We start from the raw sequence: 25,025 nt of genomic DNA, 5'->3' as shown, positions 1-25,025 counted from the left end.
TTCTGCTTCTGCTCTCAGTGGTTCCTTTTAATCCTTCTAGCTTTATTTTTAGCTTTGCTGGCAAATCTTGCTGCTGCTTGAGTGACACCATACGTGTCGTGGTAGAAATACTCCTGGAGATTTTAGGAATAAGTTGAGGACAGCTTTTTTGATGCAGGTGCTGGATAAGTTGACCAGGGAGATACTGGCCCAGGCCTGGTATTGAAAGCAAGGAACTGGTGAGAAATAGAGGGGTTGAGAGTAGCTTTGAGATGGAGTTTGAGATCCTGAGGGGTGTGGGGAAAATAAGGAGCAAAATGAAGACCCAGACTTCAGGAGAGAAGACTTCATCTTGTTCCTTGAGCTTGTTGGTAAGATCCCAAAGAACAGAAGGGCTCAGGAGAACTATCTTTATGGACACCCACCTTGGAGAATAAGTACTTTATCTCAATGTGCAGGAAGTCACGCAGGTGCGGTGGGAGGCCAGCATGGGTGAACTAGGAGCTTCTTAAATTCAGAAAGGGAGGAAGCGTACGAAAGTTGGGAAAGAAGTCAAGGTAGCTGAGATGTGTACAAAAGGATTGCATGGGTGCGTAGAGAGAGAACTGGGAAAGCCAAAGTGTAGCTGGAGTTGGCAGTGACCAGGGATGGAAGGGCTGGCCAAAGGGCTTCTATTGGTGCATCAGCAGCAAAGGCAAGGGGGAGGAACGTTATAGGCCTGCGGCCAAACATTAAAGGGAACCTGGTGACGAAAGACATGAAAAAATGTGAGGGAGTCAATGCCTTTGTTCTGTTTTTCACTGGAGAGTCTGCTGTCAGGTCTGCCAGGTCCTTTTTCCTAGGGGAAGCCTGGGAGAGCGATTTATTACGGTAAATTCACTTCAGAACAATCTAAGACAGTTTGACGTACATGAGGCCGTGAGACCAGACAGATGCGCCCTTGAGGTAGTTGGCTGCTGTTCCTGTGAGACCTGTCAACAAACTGTTGTGATTCTGTGGGAGGTCCCCATTGTTGGGGAAGAAGAGAACATGGCATGTATTTTCAAGAAGAGCAAGAAAGAGGATCCAGAAAAGTAGAGACTGCTCATCCCCTTCCTCTCTCTTCCTGATGGAGTCCTTGGATATGAAGCACCTGAGAGTGACTGAGAGCAGCCAGCATGGACAAAACATGGTGACCCACCTGATTTTTTTTCCCTCTGAGATGTCTGGCTGTGCAGAGCAGCATTGCCTTTTGGTTTTGACTTTAGCAAGGTCTTTGAAATAGATGGTCTCCAGTGTCATCATCATAGCCAAGTTGGAGAGAAATGTCTGTGTTGGGTGGGATTTAAAGTGGGTGGAAAATTGGCTGAACCAGTGAGCTTCAAGAGTAGGAGTCAGTGGTTCAGAGTCTGGTGGGCAGTCAGTTACTGAAGGTGTTCCTTTGGGTCTGATCTGGGGGTCAGTGCTGCTGAATGTTGACTTGAACAACCTGGTGAGGTGGAGTGACTCTTACTAAGCTTGTTAATGCCGGTAAACTGAGGGAAGGGGAAAATGGACAACGTATTGGATGGCAGAGCCATTCAGAGGGATCTCAGCAGGCTGGAAAAATGAGCCAAAAGAAACCAACTGACAGGTAACAAATGCCAAGTCTGTACCTGAAGTGGGTAACCCACATGTCACAAGGGCTGGAGAGAGGCTGGCTGGAAGGCAGCTGTACAGACAAAAGTGCTCAGGGATCTTGGTGTTGTATGAGGAATGCTGAGACAAGTTCTCATGTACAGATTTCATGAGCAGGGTCTGTAGCTGATAGTGTTACTTCTAAGGGTGATGAATGTTTTATTTTGGAGGAGAGCAAAAGAGGGAAAGAAAAGGAAAAACTTCCATGGGCCAGCCAGGAAAACAAGTGACTGGGGCTCCCCAGACAGGCACCTTCCCCTTGGGCATCCTCTCCAGTGGAGCAGATGCTACCCCATAATACTCTTTGCGTAGTAACTCTAATTTCCATCAGGATGTGCTCAAACTTTGGGGTTTGTTTTCTGTTTATGATGCGCTCGCTGCTGTCAGTGCTGGTCAGCACACACTTCAATGCGGGCCAGCTGCTGCGCATTGAGCGGTTTTTGGGCTTTATGCATGCATTTTGTTGGGTCTTCAACGTAAGACAAAGGTACAGGGTAGGAACTGAGGAGAGAAGAGGGAGTGGGGGGTCCTCACACTGGCTGTAGTTCCTTGCTGGCCACTACAAGAGTTTGCAGGCCCGAAGGCCAGAGTATAATGGGATAAGAACCATTGTGTAGGAATAACAGGGGAAAACACTGCTGTGGCAGCTGCAGTGAAGGTTTATGGAGCCGCTAATGGAAAGTGGGCTGCCAAGTGCAGAGTAGAATAAGATTCTTAGGAGGACAAAAGATTTAGGAACCTCGAGGTCCTGTACGACAGTGAGGAACAACAAGTTGAACACAAATGAGCGGTGCATTCTGTTACTGAGACAACGTACTGGGTGCTTTTACTAAGACTGCAGTCATTAGGGTCAGAAAAGTTGATGATTCCCCTTTACTTGCCACAGCTGGATGGCATCAGGAATGTTGTGTATGGTTTGGGGCTTGCCAGTATAAACCAGCAGGTCGGCCAGCAGCTGGAGCTCGTGATGTCTGATGAGAGAGTGAAAAAGCTGAGTATATTCTGCTTGGGTTAGAGGAGAAGGAATGGAATTGTTCCCCTCAGTTAATTCTAGTGATGTGGTGTAGTGAGATAAAACATGCCTACCATATAAATGACAAGCCAGAGGTGTGAGGAAGGGGGACTCCAGTTGGATAATAGGACAGAACTGCCGTATTTAGTGCAGCCAAACGTTTAACCATTCTGCCAAACTGTAAAACTGCCGTCCTTGGATTTTGTGAGACCTGACTGTACGAGCTCTCAGGTAGCCTCGCGTAAGTTTGAAGTTGGTGCTGCCTTGAGCACAGTTTGACCTAAATGACTCTTAGAGATCCCCTTAAACTTAACTATTCTCTGATTTGTTGAGAAAGATGGTTTAAACAACAGGATTGTTGTTAAATGCGAAATTTGCATTGTGGCTCTGGAGATGTTATTAGTTGTCATTGTAAATGACTGACTCAGCATGTCATAACGTGTTTTCTCTTTAAAAAAAACTTGATTGCCAGACTTAAAGTTTTCCATTTCTGTTCTTCAGGCAGGAGAATGTCAGAAAAAAGAGTCCAACAACACTTCAGATGATGACAGCTGTGAGAAGGCGGAACTAAACGCACAGCAAGCATTTGTATTTGGACAGAACTTAAGAGATAGAGTTAAGGTAAACACGTGTTCGTTATCTTGATGTAGAGTTGATGTATTTAAGTGAGGATAAGCGGTGGAACAGATCACTCGCTGGCATCAGCTCTACACACTGTGTATAAAGTGCTTTGAAGCTAGCGTTAAAACCTCCAGGTATATCTGCAAGATGACAAGCTGAGAACACGGTTTGTTTGGCTGCTCAGTGAAAGTGGTCGTCTAGACATTGAAACACTATTTAATACCTTTTAGTGTCTTAAGCTTTTTAACAACTTAATGCATCTACTACAGTCATAGGTAACACCTAAAGCTCAGTGTGATGTAGTGTTTTCTCTTACCTTTTGGGTCAGACTTAAGCTGAAATGTGTTTCTAAGTCGTTCCCACGCAACCCAGACTTAAAAAATGTGAGAAAAGAAAAGCAGGGCAGCCTAGGTTCAAACCTGGCATGGAATAATAGAGCTGGATCGTCAGTACCTCCTGTTGAAGTAGGTTTGCACAGGTTTCGTGGCGTAACAAAAGGTGTAATACTGGGATGTGGGCTTACATTGTTGTAGTGTAGGAAGTGTTTGTGGGTGGAACTTTGTCTTGGGTAAGAATGAGCTGAAAATGTGGTCAGTAGTTAAAACCATCAACGTACACTTGGTCTTCTTATAGCTAGGAGATGAAAGCGATGAAACTGCTGATGTGCAGAATGCAGGCCTTCCTACATCGGATGTACCTTCGGCAACAAATTATTTTCTACAGTACATCAGTTCCAGGTGAGACTACAGAAAAATCTGTGGGACAGTTTTCCTTTTTCTGTGTTCAGAATCGTTTGTGGTTCTGCTCTTTATTGGATGCAAGGCTTGCAGTGGGTCAGTGGAAGCCAGGCTTCTGAAGAATGAGGTAGCAGACTTCAGACCTGGGGGGATCCTCAGTTATCTGGTCAAGGGAGATGCATTTGACAGCACTGACTTGACCAGGTCCTCACCAAAGCCTCTTCAGAAAACTAACAATCAGGCTGAACAACCAAAGCGCTCTCAGCCTGTCCTAGCACGAAAGCTGTTCCAGCCCTTGGACCATCTTTGTGGCTTCTTCTGTTTGTGCTCCAACACCTCCGTGTCCTCCTTGTGTTTGGGGGCTCCAGAGCTGGAGTCAAGGCTCCAGGGGGGGCTCTCTCCAGAGTGGAGTAAATGGGGAGAATTGCCTCCCTTGCCCTGCTGGTCACGCTTCTTTTCACAGAATTGATTAGGTTGGAAAAGACCCTTAAGATCATCAAGTCCAACCATAAGCCTTTGGTGCCTGTTCCACTTGAATCATGTAGTAATGTGTGTGCCCCCATTTTCCAAACTCGGTGAAACTCATGTAGGCCCAGCTGCTGGTAATCAGCATTCTGCGTGCTCACTGCGTAAAGAGTGTTGATGTGGGGTGTGCCTAAAGGGAAGGGAGGTGAACAATGACTTGTTAAGGTTTTGAGTCTGTAAAACAGTAGAACTATTGTCTTTCCTAAATGGGATTTAAAATCCCTTAGTTAAAATGCCACATGGGAAGAGGATGCTTATCCCCTAAGGAAAATGTGAGGGCTGAGACTTGATTGTGAAACCTCCAGGGGAGGCTGTAGTCTAGCAGCTTGTCTGATAAAAGATGTTGCTGATCCCTGCTGCCTTTGCTTCAGTTATGATATTGCAAGTGCTGTTGTTTAAGTTCTTCCCCTTTCTGAAATCAGTGACCTGGAATTGTGCTCGTAGGATGCCGTGTGGATGAACAGCAAGTCCTCACTTAGCATTCAGCGTTGCTTGATATGTGATTAGATAAGGGAAGGTATTTACAGTGACAAAAGCATATGCCACCATTCCAAGAGAACTCCCATTCTGTAAAACCAGGACGTGCTCTTGTGTTATTAAGTTGAGCGAATTTTTTTCCTTGCATTTCTGTGTCAACAAAGTCGATGTCAATTGCTCACTTTTTGAGGAATTTTATGAGTAGAAGTCAAACAGATATTTTCGTGACTTCTAAAACCTGTTTTGTGTTGTTTCTTTTTCAGTGTAGAGAACTCTACGAACAGCACAGATGCATCCAGCAACAAGTTTGTGTTTGGACAGAACATGAGTGAGCGAGTCCTAGTGAGTACCCACAGTGCAGGAGACGCAATTTTTGTGAGCAGTTTGCATTACAGATTCTCCCTCAGGAATTTTGAGAAGCTTTAAGCGTCGCCATAGCATGATTCTCAGCTCCAAGCACTTTGTGGCATGACTTGCTGCTTTAAATGGCTTCTTCAGTACAAGTACTTGAGGGTATTTTGTGTTTACTGCGCTCTGAACTAAGAGTTCCTCTGAACTAAGGGTTCAGTGACATGAAATCCCATCACTGGGGGAGTCAAATCCAGTGCTAAGGCAGCTGCCTCAGTACTGAGGTGTCATTCGGGAACCTCACTGTTTGTTGTGTTCCAGCCTGAGGCATTGCGCTAGTGCCTCGCTGCCCTGCTGGAGTTTTTATTGCTGTGCTGGAACTGAAGGGAGATGTTGAATGCTGTACATCCATACTCATCTAACCACTGAGTTCAGTCAAGTATGCTGAAAGTTGAACTGTAGCTGAAATTGATGTGTATTGTTGAACATAGCTTCAAAATAAGGGTTGAAATTTGGTTTCAGTTCAGGGGAAAATAATTTGAACTGATTTTCAGGTCGTGCTCCATTCAATTCCTTGGCCAGAGTAGCAGGGTGAAAACGTGTCAGCTGTGGGATTCTTCTTTTGCCGTATGGTTTATAAACACTAGGTCTTCCCTCTGTAATCGGTCACTAGTCTTGTTCTGCAGAATCGGTGATTACTTTCTCTCTCCTGTTTACCTCCTCTTCTCTTTGTGATAGAGTCCACCCAAATCAAATGAAGGTAGTACAGAGAGTAACAAGGAGAATGCTGCTACAGAGTCTGGGTCTGAATCATCTTCTCAGGAAGCCACACCAGAGAAAGGTAAAAAAAAAAAATACTAAATATTAAAATATATTAATTCAGGAATTTTTGTTTAAATTCTTCAATATCATTATTTTATAAAAATGTAACCTTTTCTGTTACCTTTGCTGTCTCCTGTAACCACAGATACAGGGGGGTGGGAGGCAACGTGCTGGATGCTGTCGATTCTCTTGTCCTTTCGTCTTTAATATTAAACACGTACAGGCTGTGCTGTCTCTTCCATGGTCATTCTGTGGTGCTGAGAGTATCTTCAGCAAAAGGAAAGTAGAGAGAGTCAAGAGAGCAGGCCCTTGGACCCCACAGAGCGCAGAGGAAATGTGGCAAACTATTAATGAGGCTATTATACTTCCAGTGACTGAATGTCTGAGTCAAATGTGTGTTGTGTTGAGTGGGGGCACTACGTGTTGCTTGAACCAAGAAATGTTTGCTGGATTATGGACCTCTGACTCTTTGGAATGGCAAGATTTTCTGGAAACTTTGGGAGCTCTGGGGTTTCTCCAGCAAAATGCTTGCAAGCCAAAATACAAGTGGAAGGTGAATCTTGCTGTACGTGTGTAGGTGGTAGCTGTGTCAGCGCTGCTGGAGCATCTACATGGACGTAGATGTCCAGAAGGGTAGTGAAGCTGGGGAAGAGGCTGGAGAGCAAGCCCTTTGAAAGGTGGCTGGGGGCACTGGGGGTTGTTTAGCCTGAAGAAAAAGAGGCTGAGGAGAGAGAGCTCATCACTGTCTACAACTGCCGGAAAGGAGGTTGTGGTGAGGTGGGTGTTGGTCTAGTCCCCCGAGTGACGGGCGATAGGACAAGAGGGAATGGCCTCGTGTTGCACCAGGGCAGATTCAGATTGGACATCAGGAAAAATTTCTTCACTGAAAAGCTTTTCTGACACTGGAACGGCTGCCCAGGGAGGTGATGAAGTCCCCATCCCTGGAAGTCTTTAAAAGATCAGCAGATGAGGTGCTCGGGAATCTGGTTTAGTAGTGGACAGGGGTGGTTGAACTTGATCTCACAGGTTTTTTTTTTGCACCCCAGTGATTCTATAATTCTATGAAATATTGTTTGCAGGGATGAAAATTTTCAGTAACTTACCCTCTTCTGTTCCTGGTGTCTCCTTGAGCTTTCAAAACAAGTCTTAAGACTAGCTGTAATTTCTGCTTCATCTCCTGCTCTGTTTCTAACTTTCTATTTGTGTCTGTCTCTTGTACTTTATTTCTCTATATTCTGAGGTGCTTGTGAGACCTTTATGAATCTTAGATAATTACTTGCTAATCATCTCAAACTCTCAAATATTGTCCAGTTAATAACGTTTCAGAATCGCTGGCAGAGTCTGCAGCAGCCTACACTAAAGCAACAGCACGGAAGTGCTTGTTAGCGAAGGTAGAAGTGATTACTGGGGAGGAAGCTGAAAGTAACGTGTTGCAGGTAAGGAATGGATCAAGTTGGAGGAGTTTGAATTTATGGAGATTAATATGGATGCCCAGAGAATTCACAATCCTGATTCCCTGCAGCTCAGCATTCTCTCTCTCATGTACTTTCTTGTGTTAAAATGCAAACTTTTTATCAGATCCTCACTTTATTGTTTCTTCGTGTCCTCTTTCTGAATAAATTTTAGTTTTTCAGCCATCCAGACCAGTCTAAAGCACACTTTGCTGAATCAATCACATAAAAGCTATGCCCTGCGAAACATCTATTTGAAGAAAACTGAAATGAAATGAATATTTAAGTTCTTTAATTATTGTCCTACTGAAATTTTTTATCCTCAGAATAGACTGTTATGCCAGCAATCTGACTTCTTGCATAGCAGAAACTGTAACAGTGCTCAGGAGTTTCTTGAGAGGTGTTTAATCGAATTAGTGATGTTTTAGAAGGCCATTCAGTCACGAATTAAGGGTCCTGATTTTAATCATGATTTATTGAACTCTATACTTAAATGTGCTTAACTTCAGTATATCCTTCAGAAAAATGTGTAGGGGTTTTGTGTAAAATTTATTTCTCCTGTTCTCTTTATCATCCAGTTATAGCTTTTCTTGTAAGTTTCTCAGTATCTGAACTGGTTTGGTTTTAAGGGTAGGTTTTTGCCCTAGGAACAAGCTTGTCTCTTCTGACACCGAAGAGCAGCACTGTGACAGGGACTGATGCTTAGCATCAATTATATTTCCTATAAGACGCTTATATTTCCTATAAGACATCTATAATGTTTGATTACTCAGACATCTTTTTACCAGACATGGAGGGGCTTTAAATAGTTCTTCTGGTGCTTCTCTGTCTCTCTATAATTCAGAAACTCCTGGATGCCTGATGTAATTGAATACTGAAGAGACGAGAGTCCTGTCTCATTTAGGGAAGCTACTTAAGAGAGGACTGGTTTGCATGGATAGGTTGTAACTTGGACCTCTCACCTAGCTTGCCTTTTTTCCTATGTGATTTAATACACTGGGATCCCAAACAGGACCTAATCTGAACTATATTATGATTTCGATCGACCGCTGTGCTATAGAGATATTTTCTGTTACAGATTCAGTGCAAGCTGTTTGTATTTGATAAAAACTCTCAGTCTTGGGTGGAAAGAGGCCGAGGACTTCTGAGGCTCAACGATATGGCCTCGACAGATGACGGAACACTGCAGTCTCGGCTGGGTAAGAGGAAAATGAGGTACTGGGTGACAGTGCTGTTTCCGTGACACAACAGCATCCGCTTCAGATTAGGTCATAGCTACAGCAACTCAGAAGCAGTTTGGGCCTTTTCTCTTTTCCTTTCTGAGCATTTCCTCCAGAGAGTTATCTTTTTATATCCTCCTATTGTAGCAAGTGTTGTGGTTACTTTTTCCCCATAAAAGCAAGCTCTGTTTAGCAATTAGGATATTTGACTAGGAATTTAGGGTAACATTCTTCAGATCTTGGGCTTTGTGCCTTTTGGGACAGGATGCCTGTGGTGGGGGAGGTCTCTTTAATGACTGTTTGAACTGGCAGGAATGTGCCTGAGCCCGAGATTGTCAGCTCAAATTCAACTGTTGACCTCTGTATTAAAATACAAGACTTTGGATCAACTTTAGATGTGACTGATGACTTTAATAGCCTACACTCTTCTGATTAGCAGTCGTGACAAGATTCCTGTTTTTAAGGCTTTGTCTTCATACTCTCTGTAAAGACACTTAAACATTCACGCAATAAAAAGCCATGTTGGCTGTTTTGAGCTTCCTGTTGCATCTTTTTCCACCTAACTCCTCTTTTATGTTGGCTTTAGTGATGAGGACTCAGGGGAGTCTCAGGTTAATCTTAAATACCAAGCTCTGGGCTCAGATGCAGATCGATAAAGCCAGTGAGAAGAGCATCCGGATCACCGCCATGGATACAGAGGACCAGGGAGTTAAAGTTTTTCTTATATCAGTGAGTACTGGTTTTTGGGTTTGTTTTTTTTTTTTTACATCTTAAACCTTCCTACTAAAATTGGTGGTTGCTTTAAACTGTAGTTAAGGCAATGTTCCCATTCTTCTTGGCTCCCTACCTCCTTTTCACCACTGCCTCTCCAAAGATCAGGGACTTTGCTCATCTGAAAACCCTCGTAGCCTGTGAAACCAGATTCTCCAAAGCATTGACCGAGGAGTCATGGGATCTGTTTCCATGCTTACTGAGACTATAAATGTAGCGTAAGACTAATGCAAATAATTTTTTTGTTATCAAAGGAAATAGGCATCATAGATTTCACAGATGCAATAGCTTAACCCAAGTTAGAATCAGCAGAACTGGAGCACGGAAAAACCATCTGTCTGTCTGCAGCATGGGGGGGGATGCGTAGGTGCTCACTGGAAGTGAAACACTGCCCACCAGGAACATTCTGTTAGTAGTTACCATATTTTAACTTTCATTTTCTTATAATACAGATTATTTCAAGCAGTAGCAGGACAGTGAAAGTGGTTTCTGTGCTTGCTAAATGGGAAAACAGCAATTCCAGTTAGAATTACTAGAACACCTGGGAGACCACAGTACAGTTAACAAGAAAAGCAAGGTCATTCCCTAATATCTGCTAAGAGCACTTGGGAATTTTGGGAGGTCTGAGCACATTCTCTGACTGGCACTGGTCCTACCCAAGGGGTTGCTAAAGAATTAAGTGTCATTATGGATCAGAAATAAAGAACAGCAAGTGGTTGGGTTTCCCTGTGACTGGAGGTTTGTGGGACTGGAATCTGGAGTCCCACAGTGGAACTGAATGTTCCATTGGTGAAGGAAAAAACGGGGAAAAGGAGGCTGAAGGGAGGCCTTGTCCCGGTTTACAACGGCCTAAAAGGAGGTTGTGGTGAGGTGGGTGTTGGCCTCTTCTCCCAACTAAGAAGTGACAGGACAAGAGGAAATGTCCTCAAGTTCTGCCAGGGCAGGTTCAGATTGGACAGCAGGAAAAATTTCTTCCCTGAAAGGGTTGTTGAGTGCTGGCAGAGGCTCCCAGGGGCACCATCCCTAGAGGGGTTTAAAAGATAAGCAGGCAAGGTGCTCAGAGATCTGCTTTTAGTAGTGGACAGGGACGACTGTAGTCAATGACCTCAAAGGTCTTTTCCGACCAAACGATTCCGTGATTCTCTGAAATTAAAGTTTTTCTCAGTATTTTTCTAGATTTGAAAATTTTGAGTTATCCTGTCATCAGGTTATGTACTATGGCTTTCAGTATTGATGATAAGTATCCTGTATGGAATGATTTATCCACTCTGGCTCATTCATCCAGTCATTGCAGGGGAGTTCTGCAAATACAGAGGTGGTGGATTTGAGTGACTGGTGGAGAGGGTGGGAACAACTTCTTGTGAAAGAATCTGAAAAGTGGGATTGTTATCTTATGGTTAACTTGGGCTAATGGTAGTTAACACAAGGACTTAATTGACGTAGTGCAGACAGGGTCTCATAGTATTCAAAGGGAGTTCTATTTTAAATAATGTGCCATGAATACTTAGTTCAATAGGCCTAAAAATTGATTTTTTGAAGGCCTGAAGCAGCTGTTTAAGCTTTGAGAGTAACAAAAGTATAATGCTTGGGCAGGTTGAAGCACAAATGCTCCCCTGTGTACAGCTGAGCAGTATAAAAGAAAAAAAGGCATAATCATCTGCTTCACTGCACATCCGTTTGGTTTTCTCATTGTATCTTATGTTGAAATGTTGTGTCAGTGCATTATGAAGCAATTAAGTGTCTTGATTACAAGTAAGGCATTTGTGAAGATAAGCTATCAACAAACCTGGGGAAATCTGTGCAAGACAAACTTTTTAATTAAAGAACTTTTAAGCATCAGCTTTAGGAGGTGTCAGAAAGGTTGTGTGACTCCTGGGTGAAGAAGCGTTCTACTCCACTCTTGTGAGACCCCCCCACATGGAGCTGGGTGTCCAGTTCTGGAACCCCCAACATAAGGATTTAGAATGGGTCCAGACGAGGCCATGAAGATTATCGGAGGGCTGGAGCACCTCTGCTGTGAGGACAGGCTGAGAGTTGGGGTTGTTCAGTCTTGAGAAGAGAAGGCTGTGGTCTCTACCTTAGACAGTTTTTACAAGGGCCTGGAGTGACAGGACAAAGGGAAACAGCTTTAAACTGGATGTGGGAAGATTTAGATTAGACATTAGGAAGAAATTCTTCATGCTGAGGGTGGGGAGGCCCTGGCCCAGATTGCCCCGGGAAGTGGTGGCTGCGCCATCCCTGGAGGTGTTCCAGGCCAGGTTGGATGGGGCTTGGAGCCTCTGATCAGTGGGAGGTGTCTCTGCCCATCATAGGGGGCTGGAACTGGGTGATCTTTATGGTCCCCTCCAACCCAAACCGTTCTGCAATTTGAAATCAGCTCACACAGGTTCTGTTAGCCAGAGAAAGTTGGTTTCCCCCTGTCAGTTTAGCGTATCTAGCATCTTTCTATGTGCAGCACAGCCCATCCTGACCTCATCTGACAAACCCTAGCTGCGAAAACTGGAAAGGAGATTGTGAAGTTTGGTGTGACTGGTGTGTATTGCGTGAGCAGAGGTTTATTCTGTTATAATTCCTAGCCCCCTTTTCTTGTTTCTGAATGTTAAAAAAACTGTAGGCAAGCTCTAAGGATACCGGGCAGCTGTATGCTGCATTGCACCACCGGATCTTGGCCTTGCGGAGTAGAGTGGAACAAGAGCAAGAAGTCAAGAATGTAGCACCTGAGCCAGAGGTAACGCAATCCAATGAGGAGGACAGCGATGATGATGTCATTGCACCTTCAGGATCAGTTGGAAGTGGTAAGCAAGAAAGCAGAGTTTCCTATTTCCCATACCTGTTCCTCTGTTGTTCTGTAAGGCAGGCCTCTCTCTAATCGTATGTTCTGGCTCTGCTTCTGGCCTGTTAATTCTCACAAGTGCATTGAATAAGTCTCGATGCATGGATTGCCTTTTTGAAGGCAGCTGTTTCTCGCTGCTTCTCCAAACCAGTACGAAGGCCCTTGTGCTGCTCTGAGTGACCTGTCACAGTCTGCAGAGGTTATCTGTGCTTCTATTAGTTCTAGCTTTGTTTATGGGATCTTTGAGGGATGGTTGAGCTCATTTTTGCCTTCATTGTGGCCGAGACTTGCACATCAAACAAGAGCTGCCTGTCTTGGGCTGCTCTCGGCAGGCAGGATCTGGACTGATCCTCGAGTAGGGTGCTTTTTGGAAGGCAGATGGTTTACAAGGAGGCATGGGAAGTGTGTTATGAGTTTCACTGAGCATGAGGAGGCCATAATTAAAAAAACAAACCTCTGGTCTTCAGTTGGTCGAAGGCTTCCATCCCTGCTTCTGATTTGGGAGTCAGAGAATCATAGCCTGGTTTGGGTTGGAAGGGACCTTTGAAGGTCATCTGGCCCAACCCCCCTGCAGCAAGCAGGGACAAATGCTGCTACTCAGGAGATTGCAGTATTCCCTTACTATTTTATCTCAGATCTCGAGACAGTTTGTACCAGCTCTCATGACTGATTATGCTCTTTCCCACTGCCTCAGGCCCTGCAATCCCACTGTTACTCCCAGCTCTCAGTACAAAACGGGTAATCCTGATGCTTTCCACAGCCACCCAGAACAGACTTCCTGAACGGTGTCTATCACAATCCCTTTCCCAAAGGGACAGCCCCGAGTCCAGCCCCGCAGCAGGGATTTGAGGTGACCTCTGCAAGGAAATGCTGCAGCTTTGCTTTCGTGTGGCATAGAGCATCCCACCCTTGACAGAGACTGGTCCTATACTGCTTCACCGCAGGGCAAAACCATCGGAATGAGTATTGGCAAAAGCTGTGGGTGGATTGACGAGGCTGGAAACTGAGCTTTCGGGCTCTGGGGTTCTACTGGAACCCCAAACCAGATGAGTTAAGAACATAAAACTCTGCAGTGGGCAGAACTTAATCTGGAGAAGTAAGATGTGAGGAGGGGAAGGAGAACTCTACAGTTTCCGTCTGTCATTGAAATCCTAAGTTTGAGGCTTCGGTTGGCTTCTCGGGTAGGGTCGCTTATTGTAAGGCAAGAAACAAAAGATATTTCTCATGACAAAAAACTAATTTGTTTGTTTCAGGTCCTAATGATGAAGGTGACGGGCAGAACGTTGGCAGCACATAGCAGATGTGAGCCGATCTGCTTGCAAGGCTGCTATCAACACCATCTTGCAGGCATCTCTGAATACCCCAGGCCAGCTGTTATTTTCAGGCAGTGTTGAAGACTCCAGGACTTAAAAACTGTGCATCCCTGTTCTGTTTGTTTGGTTTTTTGGTCTGGATCAGTAGATTCTACACAAAAAAAGCAGACTTGGAAACTACCTGAATGTGGTTTGGGACGTGAAAGCTCATCATATTGATGAGCCAAAACAAAAAAAACCAAACATTTCCCCTCATCCTTGTAATTGAAATGGCACATTACAGCTTGTCACAGCTTCTCATTGGGACCTTTTGACTGTTTCTTCAGTAGCTCATGTCTTGCAGGCCTCCAAGATAGAACTTTCCGACACAGTTCCAACTCGAATTCTGCTTTTGTAACCCCTGCTCCCCCTTTATGAATTTCTGCCACCTGCAGGGAAGTCGTGTCCTCACCAGTCCCCAACTCACTGACTGCCCTCCTGGGTTCGCTCTCTTTTTGGACTATGGATGGGGCAGATTTATGTTTTTACCTTTTAATCCCAACGTAGGTAGTGAACGCTGTTGTTCCCTGTCTAGTGGGTTTGTAAACAGAAACAAAACATTGTGATTCACCAGAAGAGCTTTTTTTAATGCGGTAAGAAGAGACTCTGAAGTCCCCAGGATGTTTTGCTAACTCCTTTTCTTTCTTCCCATGTCATTATTATTATTTGGGGATTTATATTGTGGTGATACTTTTTTATTTTAGTTTTTCAATAAGATGCTCTTGTGTGTTGAAAAAGTGAAACTATTGTTTTGTACTGTTCTTTTCTGTTACTATTTAAGGGAGAGCTAAGCCACTGTATACAATAGGTGTTGCATACAATTTCTTAGGAAATGATCTGTTTCTGTGGCTACAGTGAGGTGTAGGAGGCAGACAGGTTACACCTTCCGACAGGTTGATGAGGAAACAGCTGTTAGCCCTTCCCAGAATAAACCAGGCTCATGGGATGAGCTCTGCCAGCTATTAAAAATCAATCAGTATAACAAAGCAGCTCTCATTCAGTGGCTTGATTCACCAAGCCATTTAAGCACTTGCCTGACTTGACCACATGTGAATAATTTCACTGAATCAACACAACTCCTCATGCTTACAGTTGAGTTCATTTTTAAACATCTTGCTGAATTAACGGCCTTAAATAGAAAATTAACTTCTAACCCTTCCTGTCCCTCTTCTGTTTCCTGAAGTCTTGCAGCATGAAGAAGGTGACATTGCCAGTTTGGAATAGGTTGGGCTGAAGGACACTGTATTCTGTTCCACCAAAATAAAAGCAAGAATGTGTTTTCCCGTGTGTAGTTCTGAAATGCTCCTGCTGTCCCCAGGACTCACTCTTTGCTTTGGATATTTTTTAATCATTTGGGGCTTTTGTGTGAAAGCTGAGTTTTGTCTGCCATGAAAACACACGGTAGGTTCTTGTCCAGCAAGGTCAGAATTTGGTGGTCTCCAAGAACAGCGACCAGTTCACTTTCTTTATAAACTGCCCAAACTGTTCTATTTTCCTTGTAAGTATTTTACTGATAAGTAACTTCTCACTTGCTTGGTCTTTCTCCTTTAGGTTAAGGAGACCTAAAATGCACAGTTTAAAAGAGAATTCAAGGGGAAGAAGGATTTAATATAGTGAATTGGAAATGAAAACCCCATTTGTAGCACAAATGCAACTTTGAAATTATTCAACTAGCAAAGCAGTCCTTACCGCCTGTGTGTTGGTGGAAAACACTTAACCGGGAGTCAAGAACATGTTTAATTCTACCTGTTGTCCACTGTTAAGCATTGCTGGAGACTCAAGCTCTTGGGGCAGGGGTTGCTTTGCTTTTTCTGACAGCCCCTTGAAGGAACATCTGGGATTGCTTTTCCAGGGAGCAAAAGGGGCTGCTGCTGCGCTGTGCCACTGCCTTTGTGATATCTCTGGATCATCTGCTCATGCCTTTGTGTGTTTGGGGTTGTTCCTCCTTAGACATATGGGGGTTTAACCATTGATGCCCCCATCTCATGCAGCAGAAGCGTAGCATGTTCCCACCACCACCCACACAACAGTCTCTGTCACAAGGTCTGGGGAACTGCTGGATTTTCCAAGAGGTGATGTGCATTTTGGATCTTGGATCTTTTTACACTGAGATACTCAAATTTCAAGTACTCTTTTCAAACAACCTTGCGGCGCCAAGCTGCTCGTTGTCGGCATAAAGAAAATTAAAGGTGTCAGAAAAACGGAATCGGCGTGGTTGCTTTGTTGGGTGTCGTGGTGATGATACAGCCACCGCAGCATTCTAAAGTCTGGCAATTGTTTCCTGACACAAGTTTTATTTTGGCTGGAAGCATTGCTCGTGTGTTACAGTGAAGAGGACAGGGTTGGTGTGAGCCATGAATGGAATTGGCCACAATTGACAGCTAAAACCTGATCATGCCCATGTGTTGTGAAAGCTTTATCTCCCTGTCCTATCCACGTGGGGACTGCACTAAACCTCCTCTCAGAAAACAAGTGCCCCCAACTCCCTGGGCCCTGCCTTGTTCCCTGGGGGCAGTGAGGACTAAGGTTGTCCTCCAGCCTTTTCCCTTTGCACCATTCTCCTGCTGCATCTTTACTCCAGGGTTTATTGCTCACATATGGATGCTGTTACCATGGCGCGTCTCACCCTTCACGCTGCCCAGGGCAGAAAGGAGAGTTTGGCATTGAGCACAGCTGCTTGGGGAACGCTGCAGGAAGAACCCTCTTAGCCCTGACATTCAAAAGAAGCTCCCAGCCACAGGAACTACAGGCATTAAGACAAGAAAAAGGGTAGTTGCACCACTTTGCCGTAGCCCAGCGCACGCACGGTGCTTCTGAGAGGGCAGGGAAGGATCTCAAATAACCTGGTCAGAGTGATGGTGGAGGCCTCATCCCTGGAAGCATTCAAGGTCAGGTTGGATGGGGCTCCGAGGAACCTGATCAAGTTGAAGATGTCCCTGCTCACTGCAGAGGGGGTGGACTGGATGCCCTTCATGGTCCCTTCCAACCCAAACCATTCTATGGTCCTCAGCCATCCCCACCAAGACCAGGCTGGGCGCTTGTCCATGTTAGAAGCATGCAGGATTGAAACATCCGCTTTGTGATGATTCTCCCTGTTCCCAGTCACTGTGGGACCAGCTCCACCGCTTGGGTGGTGTTGCTGTCAAAGGACTATTCCTAACATGGCCTGTTCTGCAGTTTGGCCTCTGCTTCTCCCAGCAAATGTAGAAAAAACGTTTTAATTCCTTTCTAGAAATAGGTTGTGTATTTGAAAATTGACCATTTTCCCATAATCTTCTCTAGTTTTAGGAATTTCAACTATGATCATTGCCACAATTTGTCACGCAAGATTTCATTAAACTGACTTTTCACTGTGCGCTTCTCTTCCTTTGGTCTTTGTGCACTGACTTAAAGTGAACTCCAGGATCTGTTGTAGGGGGAGCAGATCAGTTTGGAGAGAAGGTTAGAGAGAGATTTAGTTTTCCAGGGTAATACCGCCCTCCTCTTGTGCCGATAAGCACAGAGCGACAGAGGCCAAGGGACAGTTGTGAAGGGGACCCTGAGTCACTCCTGTCTCCTAGGCTGTGGTACAAGCGTGCGAAGAGCAATCGAAGATGGTTTCTGTGAATGAAAATCTCATTTAGGAGAGTTTTCAGAGTTCCCTTTTGTCTGCCTCCTCTCGAGGGCTCAGAGATGTGAAAACTGAATTTGTAACCAAAAGGGCTGGTTCTGTCGTTGCGATGGGCAGTGATGGCCTGTTCCAAGGATACCGAATCACACGTCCTGCTGTTGGGAAGGGTCACGCTTCGTTAGGTGCGCGTAGAAAGGCTTCACAGGAGGAATAACGCTACCCTCTAAGCCGCTTCCATAACAAACTGCCCCTGAGCTCCTGCTGCTTGTGTCTGGCTGGAACCCGAAGGAGCAGCCGTCGCGGAGACAGCGATGCAGCGATCCTACGGCGGTGCGCAAGGCAGAGCAGCTCTGCTTCATGAACGGAGACCCTCACTGGCTCATTCCAACACTGACACAGCAGACAGAACCAGGATGACCTGCTGCCTACCATTTCGGAGCATTATGTCCAGTTCTGGAATCCCCAACACGAGAAGGAGATGGAACTGTTGGAATGGGTCCAGAGGAGGCTACAAAGATGATCGGAGGGCTGGAGCACCTCTGCTATGAGGACAGACTGAGACAGTTAGGCTTGTTCAGCCTGGAGAAGGCTCTGGGGAGACCTTAGAGCAGCTTCCAGAACTGAAAGGGGCTCCAGGAAAGCTTAGAAGGGCCTGGAATGAAAGCACAAGGGGGTGTGGCTTTAAATTGGAAGGGGGAAGATTTATATTAGATTTTGGGAAGAAATCTTCACAATGAGGGCGGGGAGGCCCTGGCCCAGGTTGCCCAGAGCAGTGGTGGCTGCCCCATCCCTGGAGGGGTTCCAGGCCAGGTTGGATGGGGCTTGGAGCCCCTGATCCAGTGGGAGGTGTCCCTGCCCATGGCAGGGGGTGGAACCGAATGGGCTTTGAGGCCCCTTCCAACCCGAACCATTCCATGAGGCTATGATTGTGGCCTGCTGAAGCCCGGCACCAAGCCACAACCCCCATGGTGCCCCGGCTGTGCTCCCTCCTCCTCTCCCTGCTGCCCCAGCCAGGAAGGCTCTGACCTCGCTTTGTCTGCGTCCAGCTGTGTCCTTCTCAGCAGTAGAGTGGTGACAACACTCATTTGGTGGGATAACTGCCAGAGGAGTGAGCGTAGCGCTCTGGCTGCCTCGGGTTCCTCTCTCAGAAAACGGGTGGTGCTGTGGGGATGCTGGCAGAGCTGGGAAAAGGCACAAATAAAGGATTTAAAGAGCTTTTCACAGAAAGAGCAAAGAGGAGTGGAGAGATGAGCTGGAGATCAGTGTGGATGCTGTTAAGGGTGTTGGAACTGGATGGGCTTTGAGGTCCTTTCCAGCCCAAACCATTCCATGATTCCATTCCATGATTCTTGGGATGGGCAGAGCTGAGGAGCAGCTGGTGCTTCCTCCGGCCACATCCTTGGGGACAGGACAGGAAAGAACAGCACAGTTACCACCATGGACCTTATTTTCTGCTGGATCGTGTAATATTGGGAATCATAAGGGAGTGGTGAATTAATTCTCGGGACAGAGGAGCGGTGGTGCCAGTGTGGGCTGAAGATGAAGCCGATGCTGTCACTGCCTCCCGTTTTCATTATTTAAAGATGTGTTCTTCGTTTGAACACTAGGTAATGCTTTTTTTTGCAGCCTAGAGGAAAAGTTACAATCCATGTCTTCACAGAGCGGCTGTTGGGCTGTCGGAGCTATTTGAGCAGTGGGGAAAACGGAACCGGGAGCGCTTGGCCTGTAGGGATGTTCCTGAGAAAGCACAGGAGGGAGCTGCAATGTTTTTATTGGCAAACTGGAAAAATAAATACATACAGTCCTGCCTACGACCCAGCGTGGCCTCGGTGCACCAATCGCCTTTATTTTGGAAGGGAAAAACGGAGATTGAGGTGTAACAGGACGCAGAGAAAGACGGAGAACTGGAGTGGAGCCCTTGAAAGCTCGTGGAGAATCATCCCAGCCCTGTTCAGTTGTAGATGCAGCCCTGGACTCGCGCAGTGAGCCCTGCAGCCCCCCATCCTGCACCCCTCGATTCTGGAGAACAAGTGTTACGAGGAGCGGCTGAGGGACCGGGGGTTGTTTAGCCTGGAGAAGAGGAGGCTGAGGGGAGACCTTATTGCTCTCTACAACTGCCTGAAAGGAGGGTGTAGACAGGAGGGAGCTGAGCTCTTCTCCTGAGTGACAGAGGACAGGACAAGGGGGAATGGCCTCAAGCTGCGCCAGAGGAGGTTCAGAGTGGACATCAGGAAAAAATCTTCACGGAAAGGGTCATTGGGCCCTGGCAGAGGCTGCCCAGAGAGGGAGTGGAGTCCCCATCCCTGGAGGGATCTAAAAGACAGGTAGACGAGGTGCTCAGGGCCATGGTCTAGTGGCAGACAGGAATGGTTGGACTCAATGATCCAAGAGACCTTTTCCAAACTGGTGATTCTATGATTCTACGATCCCCGCAGCCCCCGATCCTCACAGCCCCGGTCCTGCAGCTCCCGTCCCGCACCTCCCGCAGCCCCAGCCCTGCAGCCGAGGCTCCGAACCCCCCTGCTCGCACACCCCGAGCCCCGCACCGCTCCATCCCTGCAACACCCGCTCCCAGGAGCCCCGGGCGGGCGGAGCTGCGGGGCTGCGGGGCTGCAGGCGGGGCTGCGGGACTGAAGGCGGACTGAAGGCGGGGCTGAAGGTGGACTGAAGGCGGGGCTGAAGGTGGACTGAAGGCGGGGCTGAAGGTGGACTGAAGGCGGGGCTGAAGGTGGACTGAAGGCGGGGCTGAAGGTGGACTGAAGGCGGACTGAAGGCGGACTGAAGGCGGGGCTGAAGGTGGACTGAAGGCGGGGCTGAAGGTGGACTGAAGGCGGACTGAAGGCGGACTGAAGGCGGGGCTGAAGGTGGACTGAAGGCGGGGCTGAAGGTGGACTGAAAGCGGACTGAAGGCGGGGCTGAAGGTGGACTGAAGGCGGGGCTGAAGGTGGACTGAAGGCGGACTGAAGGCGGGGCTGAAGGCGGACTGAAGGCGGGGCTGAAGGTGGACTGAAGGCGGACTGAAGGCGGACTGAAGGCGGGGCTGAAGGTGGACTGAAGGCGGACTGAAGGCGGACTGAAGGCGGACTGAAGGCGGGGCTGAAGGCGGACTGAAGGCGGGGCTGAAGGCGGACTGAAGGCGGGGCTGAAGGTGGACTGAAGGCGGACTGAAGGCGGGGCTGAAGGCGGACTGAAGGCGGGGCTGAAGGCGGACTGAAGGCGGACTGAAGGCGGGGCTGAAGGCGGACTGAAGGCGGGGCTGAAGGCGGACTGAAGGCGGGGCTGAAGGTGGACTGAAGGCGGACTGAAGGCGGACTGAAGGCGGGGCTGAAGGCGGGACTGAAGGCGGACTGAAGGCGGGGCTGAAGGCGGACTGAAGGCGGACTGAAGGCGGGGCTGAAGGCGGACTGAAGGCGGACTGAAGGCGGACTGAAGGCGGACTGAAGGTGGACTGAAGGCGGACTGAAGGCGGGGCTGAAGGCGGACTGAAGGCGGGGCTGAAGGCGGACTGAAGGCGGACTGAAGGTGGACTGAAGGCGGACTGAAGGCGGGGCTGAAGGCGGACTGAAGGCGGGGCTGAAGGCGGACTGAAGGCGGGGCTGAAGGTGGACTGAAGGCGGACTGAAGGCGGGGCTGAAGGCGGACTGAAGGCGGGGCTGAATGCGGACTGAAGGCGGGACTGAGTGCGGAGCTGCGGGGCTGAAGGCGGAGCGGAGGGGCTGAAGGCGGGGCTGAAAGAGGGGCTGCGGGCGGAGCTGCGGGTGGGACTGAAGGCGGGGCCGCGGGCGGGTTTGCAGCGCCGCCTCTCGCGATAGCTCGCCGGGCAGCCATGGCGGGCTACTGGGACGGCCCCGAGGGCGAGGAGTGCCCGCGCCGCACCTGGCTCTGCACGCGGGTCGGCGCCGCCGCGGGTGGGCGATGGGGGAGTGTGGGGGTGTGCGGGGGGGTGTGTGGTGTGTGTGACCCCCGCGTGACCCCCGCGTGACCCCCGCGTCCGTCTGTCCCGCAGGGCTGGTGGGCGCCGCGTACCGCATCGTGCTGCTGCAGCCCGGGTCGGCACTGGCCGCGCTGCGGATGGCGGCGAGTGACACGGTGACCATGGGTGAGCGGGGACCGGGCGGGAGGGACCCCAGAGCCACCCAGTGCCACCCCTGCCTTGGGCAGGGACACCTCCCGCTGGATCAGGGGCTCCAAGCCCCATCCAACCTGGCCTGGAACCCCTTCCAGGGATGGGGCAGCCACCACTGCTCTGGGCAACCTGGGCCAGGGCCTCCCCACCCTCACAGCAAGAACTTCATCTGGAGTATTGTGTCCAGTTCTGGAATCCTCTACATAAGAAGGAGATGGAGCTGTTGAAACAGGTCCAGAGGAGGCTACAAAGATGATCGGAGGGCTGGAGCACCTTCCCTGCGAGGACAGACTGAGAGTTGGTGTTGTTCACCCTGGAGAAGAGAAGGCTCTGAGGAGATTTTATAGTGACCTTCCAGTACCTGAAGGGGCTCCAGGAAGGCTGGAGAGGGACTCTTCATAAAGGCTTGTGGGGATAGGACGAGGGGGAATGGGTATAAACTGGAGAGGGGCAGATTTAGACTGGACATTAGGAAGAATTTCATCCCCATGAGAGTGGTGAGACAGCGGCCCAGGTTGCCCAGGGAAGCTGTGTCTGCCCCATCCCTGGAGGTGTTCCAGGCCAGGTTGGATGGGCCTTGGGCAGCCTGAGCCAGTGGAATGTCCCTGCCCACGGCAGGAGGGTTGGAACTGGATGATCTTTAAGGTTCCTTCCAACCCAAACTGTTCTGATTCTATGATTTGTGAAGAAGCTGAGGAGGGGCTCTTGATCAGAGATTGGAGGGATAAGACAAGGAGGAGGAACAGTTTTTAGCTGAAAGAGAGGAGATTTAGATGAGATCTTTGGAAGAAATGTTTTCCTGCTTGCAATTTCTTAATTTAGTTTATGAAATCAGTTTACAAAATGAGTTTGCACAAAGAATAATCTACAAACTTGGTCCGTTTTTCTACTGTCCCAAAACTGCAAGCCCTGGGTGGGCACAGGACTGAAGTATTGGTACAAACCCACCGGAGGAAGGGCAGAGCAGGCTGGGTTTCTCGACCCACATCCCTGTGAGACTGGATCCGAAGGGAGTTGGGAGCTGAGCTTCAGCAGAGAGCCTGAACAGGGGGGAATGAGCTGCTGAGGAACCTGCTCTGCAGTTCCCTGTCCCTGCTCAGTTATGGTCCCCTCACTACAAGAAGGACATCGAGGGGCTGGAGCACGTCCAGAGAAAGGAGCGGAGCTGAGGAGGGGGCTGGAGAACAAGGGTGATGAGAGGAACCTGGGCTTATTTAGCCTGGAGAAAAGGAGGCTGAGAGGAGACCTCATCACTGTCTACAACTGCCTGAAAGGAGGCTGTGGTGAGGTGGATGCTGGGGTCTTCTCTCAAGTGGCAGCATTATGATGAGAGGAAATGGCCTCAAGTTGCCCCAGGGGAGGTTTAGATTGGATTTTGGGAAAAACTACTTCACTGGAAGTGTTCTCAGGCTCTGGGAGAGGCTGGTCCCCATCCCTGGAGGGATTTAAAAGCCAGGTAGATCTCACCACGCAGCCTGGGTGTGGTGCCCCTGCGTCCCCAAAGGCAGATCATACTGGGTTTTCCTCTTTACCTGCAGAGGAGCTGTTGTACGGCACAGGCTCAGAAATGTACCCAGTGTGGGTGTAATTCTCCCTTGAGGGGCTTTGTTTTGGTTTTTCACCCCTTCTTTACAGCTACGCTGGGAGCTGTGTTTGGCGTAACCACCTGCATCAGCGCCCAGATCCGAGAGGTGCCGGACAGTCCCCTGGACTATTTCCTAGGAGGCTGCGCAACAGGAGCCGTCTTGGGTGCAAGAGGTAACGTGGATAACGCCTGTGGTGGAATGAGCCCTCGTTGCCTCGTTGTGGTGGAATGAGCCGTTAGGGGAAAATGTAAAACAACCTTGATGTCAGGTGTATTTGGTAAAGATTCATCTCAGCGCGTGGCTTGCGTTTCATGCCAGTTCTGTTGATGCTTCAGTGTTTAGGGCTGCAAAGGTAAGGAGAGCTGCTGCAGGAGAGCAGGGATAACATTGAGATCATTTATAGGATGAAACCAGAGCTGACCCGGTACTGCTGGTTATAACGTGAAATGACAGGGTATGAAAACCATTATTGTGGAAATCCATGTTTTCTCAGCAACAAAAGTGATTTCTTTCGCACCAAAAATATAATCTAACGTCTGCCCTGTTAATTCCTCCGTGCTCTGAGGGATGAGCCGTGTCCTGCAGCTCCTGTGGCATCTTGTCAGGCTGGATGAGCTCCTGCCGATAGTTGTACTGCTCTGTTTCCTGCAGGTGTTTTCAGTGTTAAAGTGAGGGATTTATATTGAAATTGTAATTGTGAAATAGAATTCATCTTCTCCTGGTTGCGGAGCTGGTGAGAGGTCAAAGCAGTGATTGTTATTTTTGTCCCTGAAATAAGTAATTTAAGGTTGCTGTATGAGGAGATGGGCTGGTGGGTTACAGAAATCAATATTTCAGTCTGCGAGCCAAAAGCATGAAAAAACTTGATTTAAAAGTCATTTTTCTGATTCCTCTGGGCAAACAACATTCCTGATGGTCAAGGAATGGGGGTATCTCATGGGAAAACGCAGAGCATTCTGAGCTCTTCTGTGTGCTCCCTGTGGCCTTACAGGTCTTCTGTATTCCAATTTGTCTTTTCCAGCTCACAGCTACATGACCGGTACCACTGCGTGTCTGGGGCTGGGAATCACTGCTGCTCTCATGAAAATCGGGAACAAGGAGGGCTGGAGGCTGACGGGGCCTCCCAAGCTGTAGGTGCCACCTTTCCTCCCTGCGAGCTGTCTTAGCGCGGGACGTGACAGGTGATGTGTAATAAAGACACCGGCAGATCAGCTGCTGTCTCAGAGCGTTGCTGTTGTCCATCTCTTTGCAGCGTTGGGGCTGGAATGCACCAAGGTGGAGCCGTCGTTGATGCTCTTTTGCCGCTGCTGACATTTATTTGTCATCCTCAAGTCACTCCAACGCCGTGTTGCCGTGGTGCACACACGCTTGAGGGGTGCAACTGCTCTTTGTGGTCTGGTCTTTGAGAAGTTTAGAGGGGCAGATTTAGACTAGGAAGAATTTCTTCTCCATGAGTGAGGCACTGGCCCAGGTTGCCCAAGGAAGTTGTAGCTGCCCCATCACTAGAGATGTTCAAGGCCAGGTTAGATGGGCTTTGGGCAGCCTGAGCCAGTGGGATGTCTCTGCCCATGGCAGGGGTTTGGAACTGGATGATCTTTAAGGTCCCTTCTGACCCAAACTATTCTATGATTCTAAGTTTAGATTGGATGTTGAGAAAATTTCTTTACTGAAAGAGTGGTGAAGCATTGGAAGAGGCTGTCCGAGGTGGAGTCCCCATGCCTGGAGGCGTTCAAAAACATGTAGACATGGCACTTTTGGACATGGTACAGTAGGCACAGTGGGGTTGGATTGGATGAGCTTAGAGGTCTTCTCCAACCTTAATGATTCTGTGATTCTATGAATCATTCTTGTAGTTTTGAGTAGGTCCTGCAGGATTCTTTGACAAGGATGGCGATTGTC

At 48.1% G+C, this 25,025-nt stretch overlaps 2 protein-coding genes across 6 annotated transcripts in view; both read left to right on the top strand.

Annotated features, from left to right (window-relative positions):
- The window catches only part of RANBP3 (RAN binding protein 3), a 50,941-nt gene extending 33,822 nt beyond the window's left edge, over positions 1-17,119 (top strand). For 2 of the 5 annotated variants that reach the window (XM_054050122.1, XM_054050123.1), the window contains exons 9-17: positions 3,149-3,268; positions 3,902-4,005; positions 5,271-5,349; positions 6,094-6,196; positions 7,489-7,613; positions 8,707-8,827; positions 9,435-9,577; positions 12,234-12,414; positions 13,706-17,118. In XM_054050122.1, the coding sequence (XP_053906097.1) occupies positions 3,149-3,268; positions 3,902-4,005; positions 5,271-5,349; positions 6,094-6,196; positions 7,489-7,613; positions 8,707-8,827; positions 9,435-9,577; positions 12,234-12,414; positions 13,706-13,749 (1,020 nt within the window). In that variant the 3' untranslated portion in view covers positions 13,750-17,118. Of the gene's footprint in view, positions 1-3,148; positions 3,269-3,901; positions 4,006-5,270; positions 5,350-6,093; positions 6,197-7,488; positions 7,614-8,706; positions 8,828-9,434; positions 9,578-12,233; positions 12,415-13,705 lie in introns of all 5 variants that reach the window. The other 3 variants (XM_054050121.1, XM_054050120.1, XM_054050124.1) reach the window with 3 other exon arrangements.
- A 4,045-nt stretch (positions 17,120-21,164) lies between these two features.
- On the top strand, positions 21,165-24,337 carry NDUFA11 (NADH:ubiquinone oxidoreductase subunit A11). Its single transcript, XM_054050192.1, has 4 exons — positions 21,165-21,322; positions 21,421-21,513; positions 23,176-23,298; positions 24,148-24,337. Exons 1-4 carry the CDS (start codon positions 21,241-21,243, stop codon positions 24,258-24,260), a joined length of 411 nt encoding a protein of 136 aa, XP_053906167.1. The 5' UTR covers positions 21,165-21,240; the 3' UTR covers positions 24,261-24,337.
- The last annotated feature ends 688 nt before the right edge of the window (positions 24,338-25,025 follow it).

The sequence above is a fragment of the Cuculus canorus genome, chromosome 27 (assembly GCF_017976375.1).
Source record: "Cuculus canorus isolate bCucCan1 chromosome 27, bCucCan1.pri, whole genome shotgun sequence".
NCBI classification, from domain to species: Eukaryota; Metazoa; Chordata; class Aves; order Cuculiformes; family Cuculidae; genus Cuculus; species Cuculus canorus.
Note: the sequence above shows the minus strand (reverse complement) of the source record. Positions and strands in the feature narration are given on the sequence as shown.

What these genes read in the sequence shown, in the direction of transcription:
- NDUFA11 (XM_054050192.1), top strand. Translation starts at nt 21,241, where the DNA reads ATGGCGGGCTACTGGGACGGCCCCGAGGGCGAGGAGTGCCCGCGCCGC. An exon ending in GAGTGACACGGTGACCATGG is followed by an intron (nt 21,514 to 23,175) that starts GTGAGCGGGGAC and finishes CCTTCTTTACAG; the next exon opens with CTACGCTGGGAGCTGTGTTT. An exon ending in AGCCGTCTTGGGTGCAAGAG is followed by an intron (nt 23,299 to 24,147) that starts GTAACGTGGATA and finishes TGTCTTTTCCAG; the next exon opens with CTCACAGCTACATGACCGGT.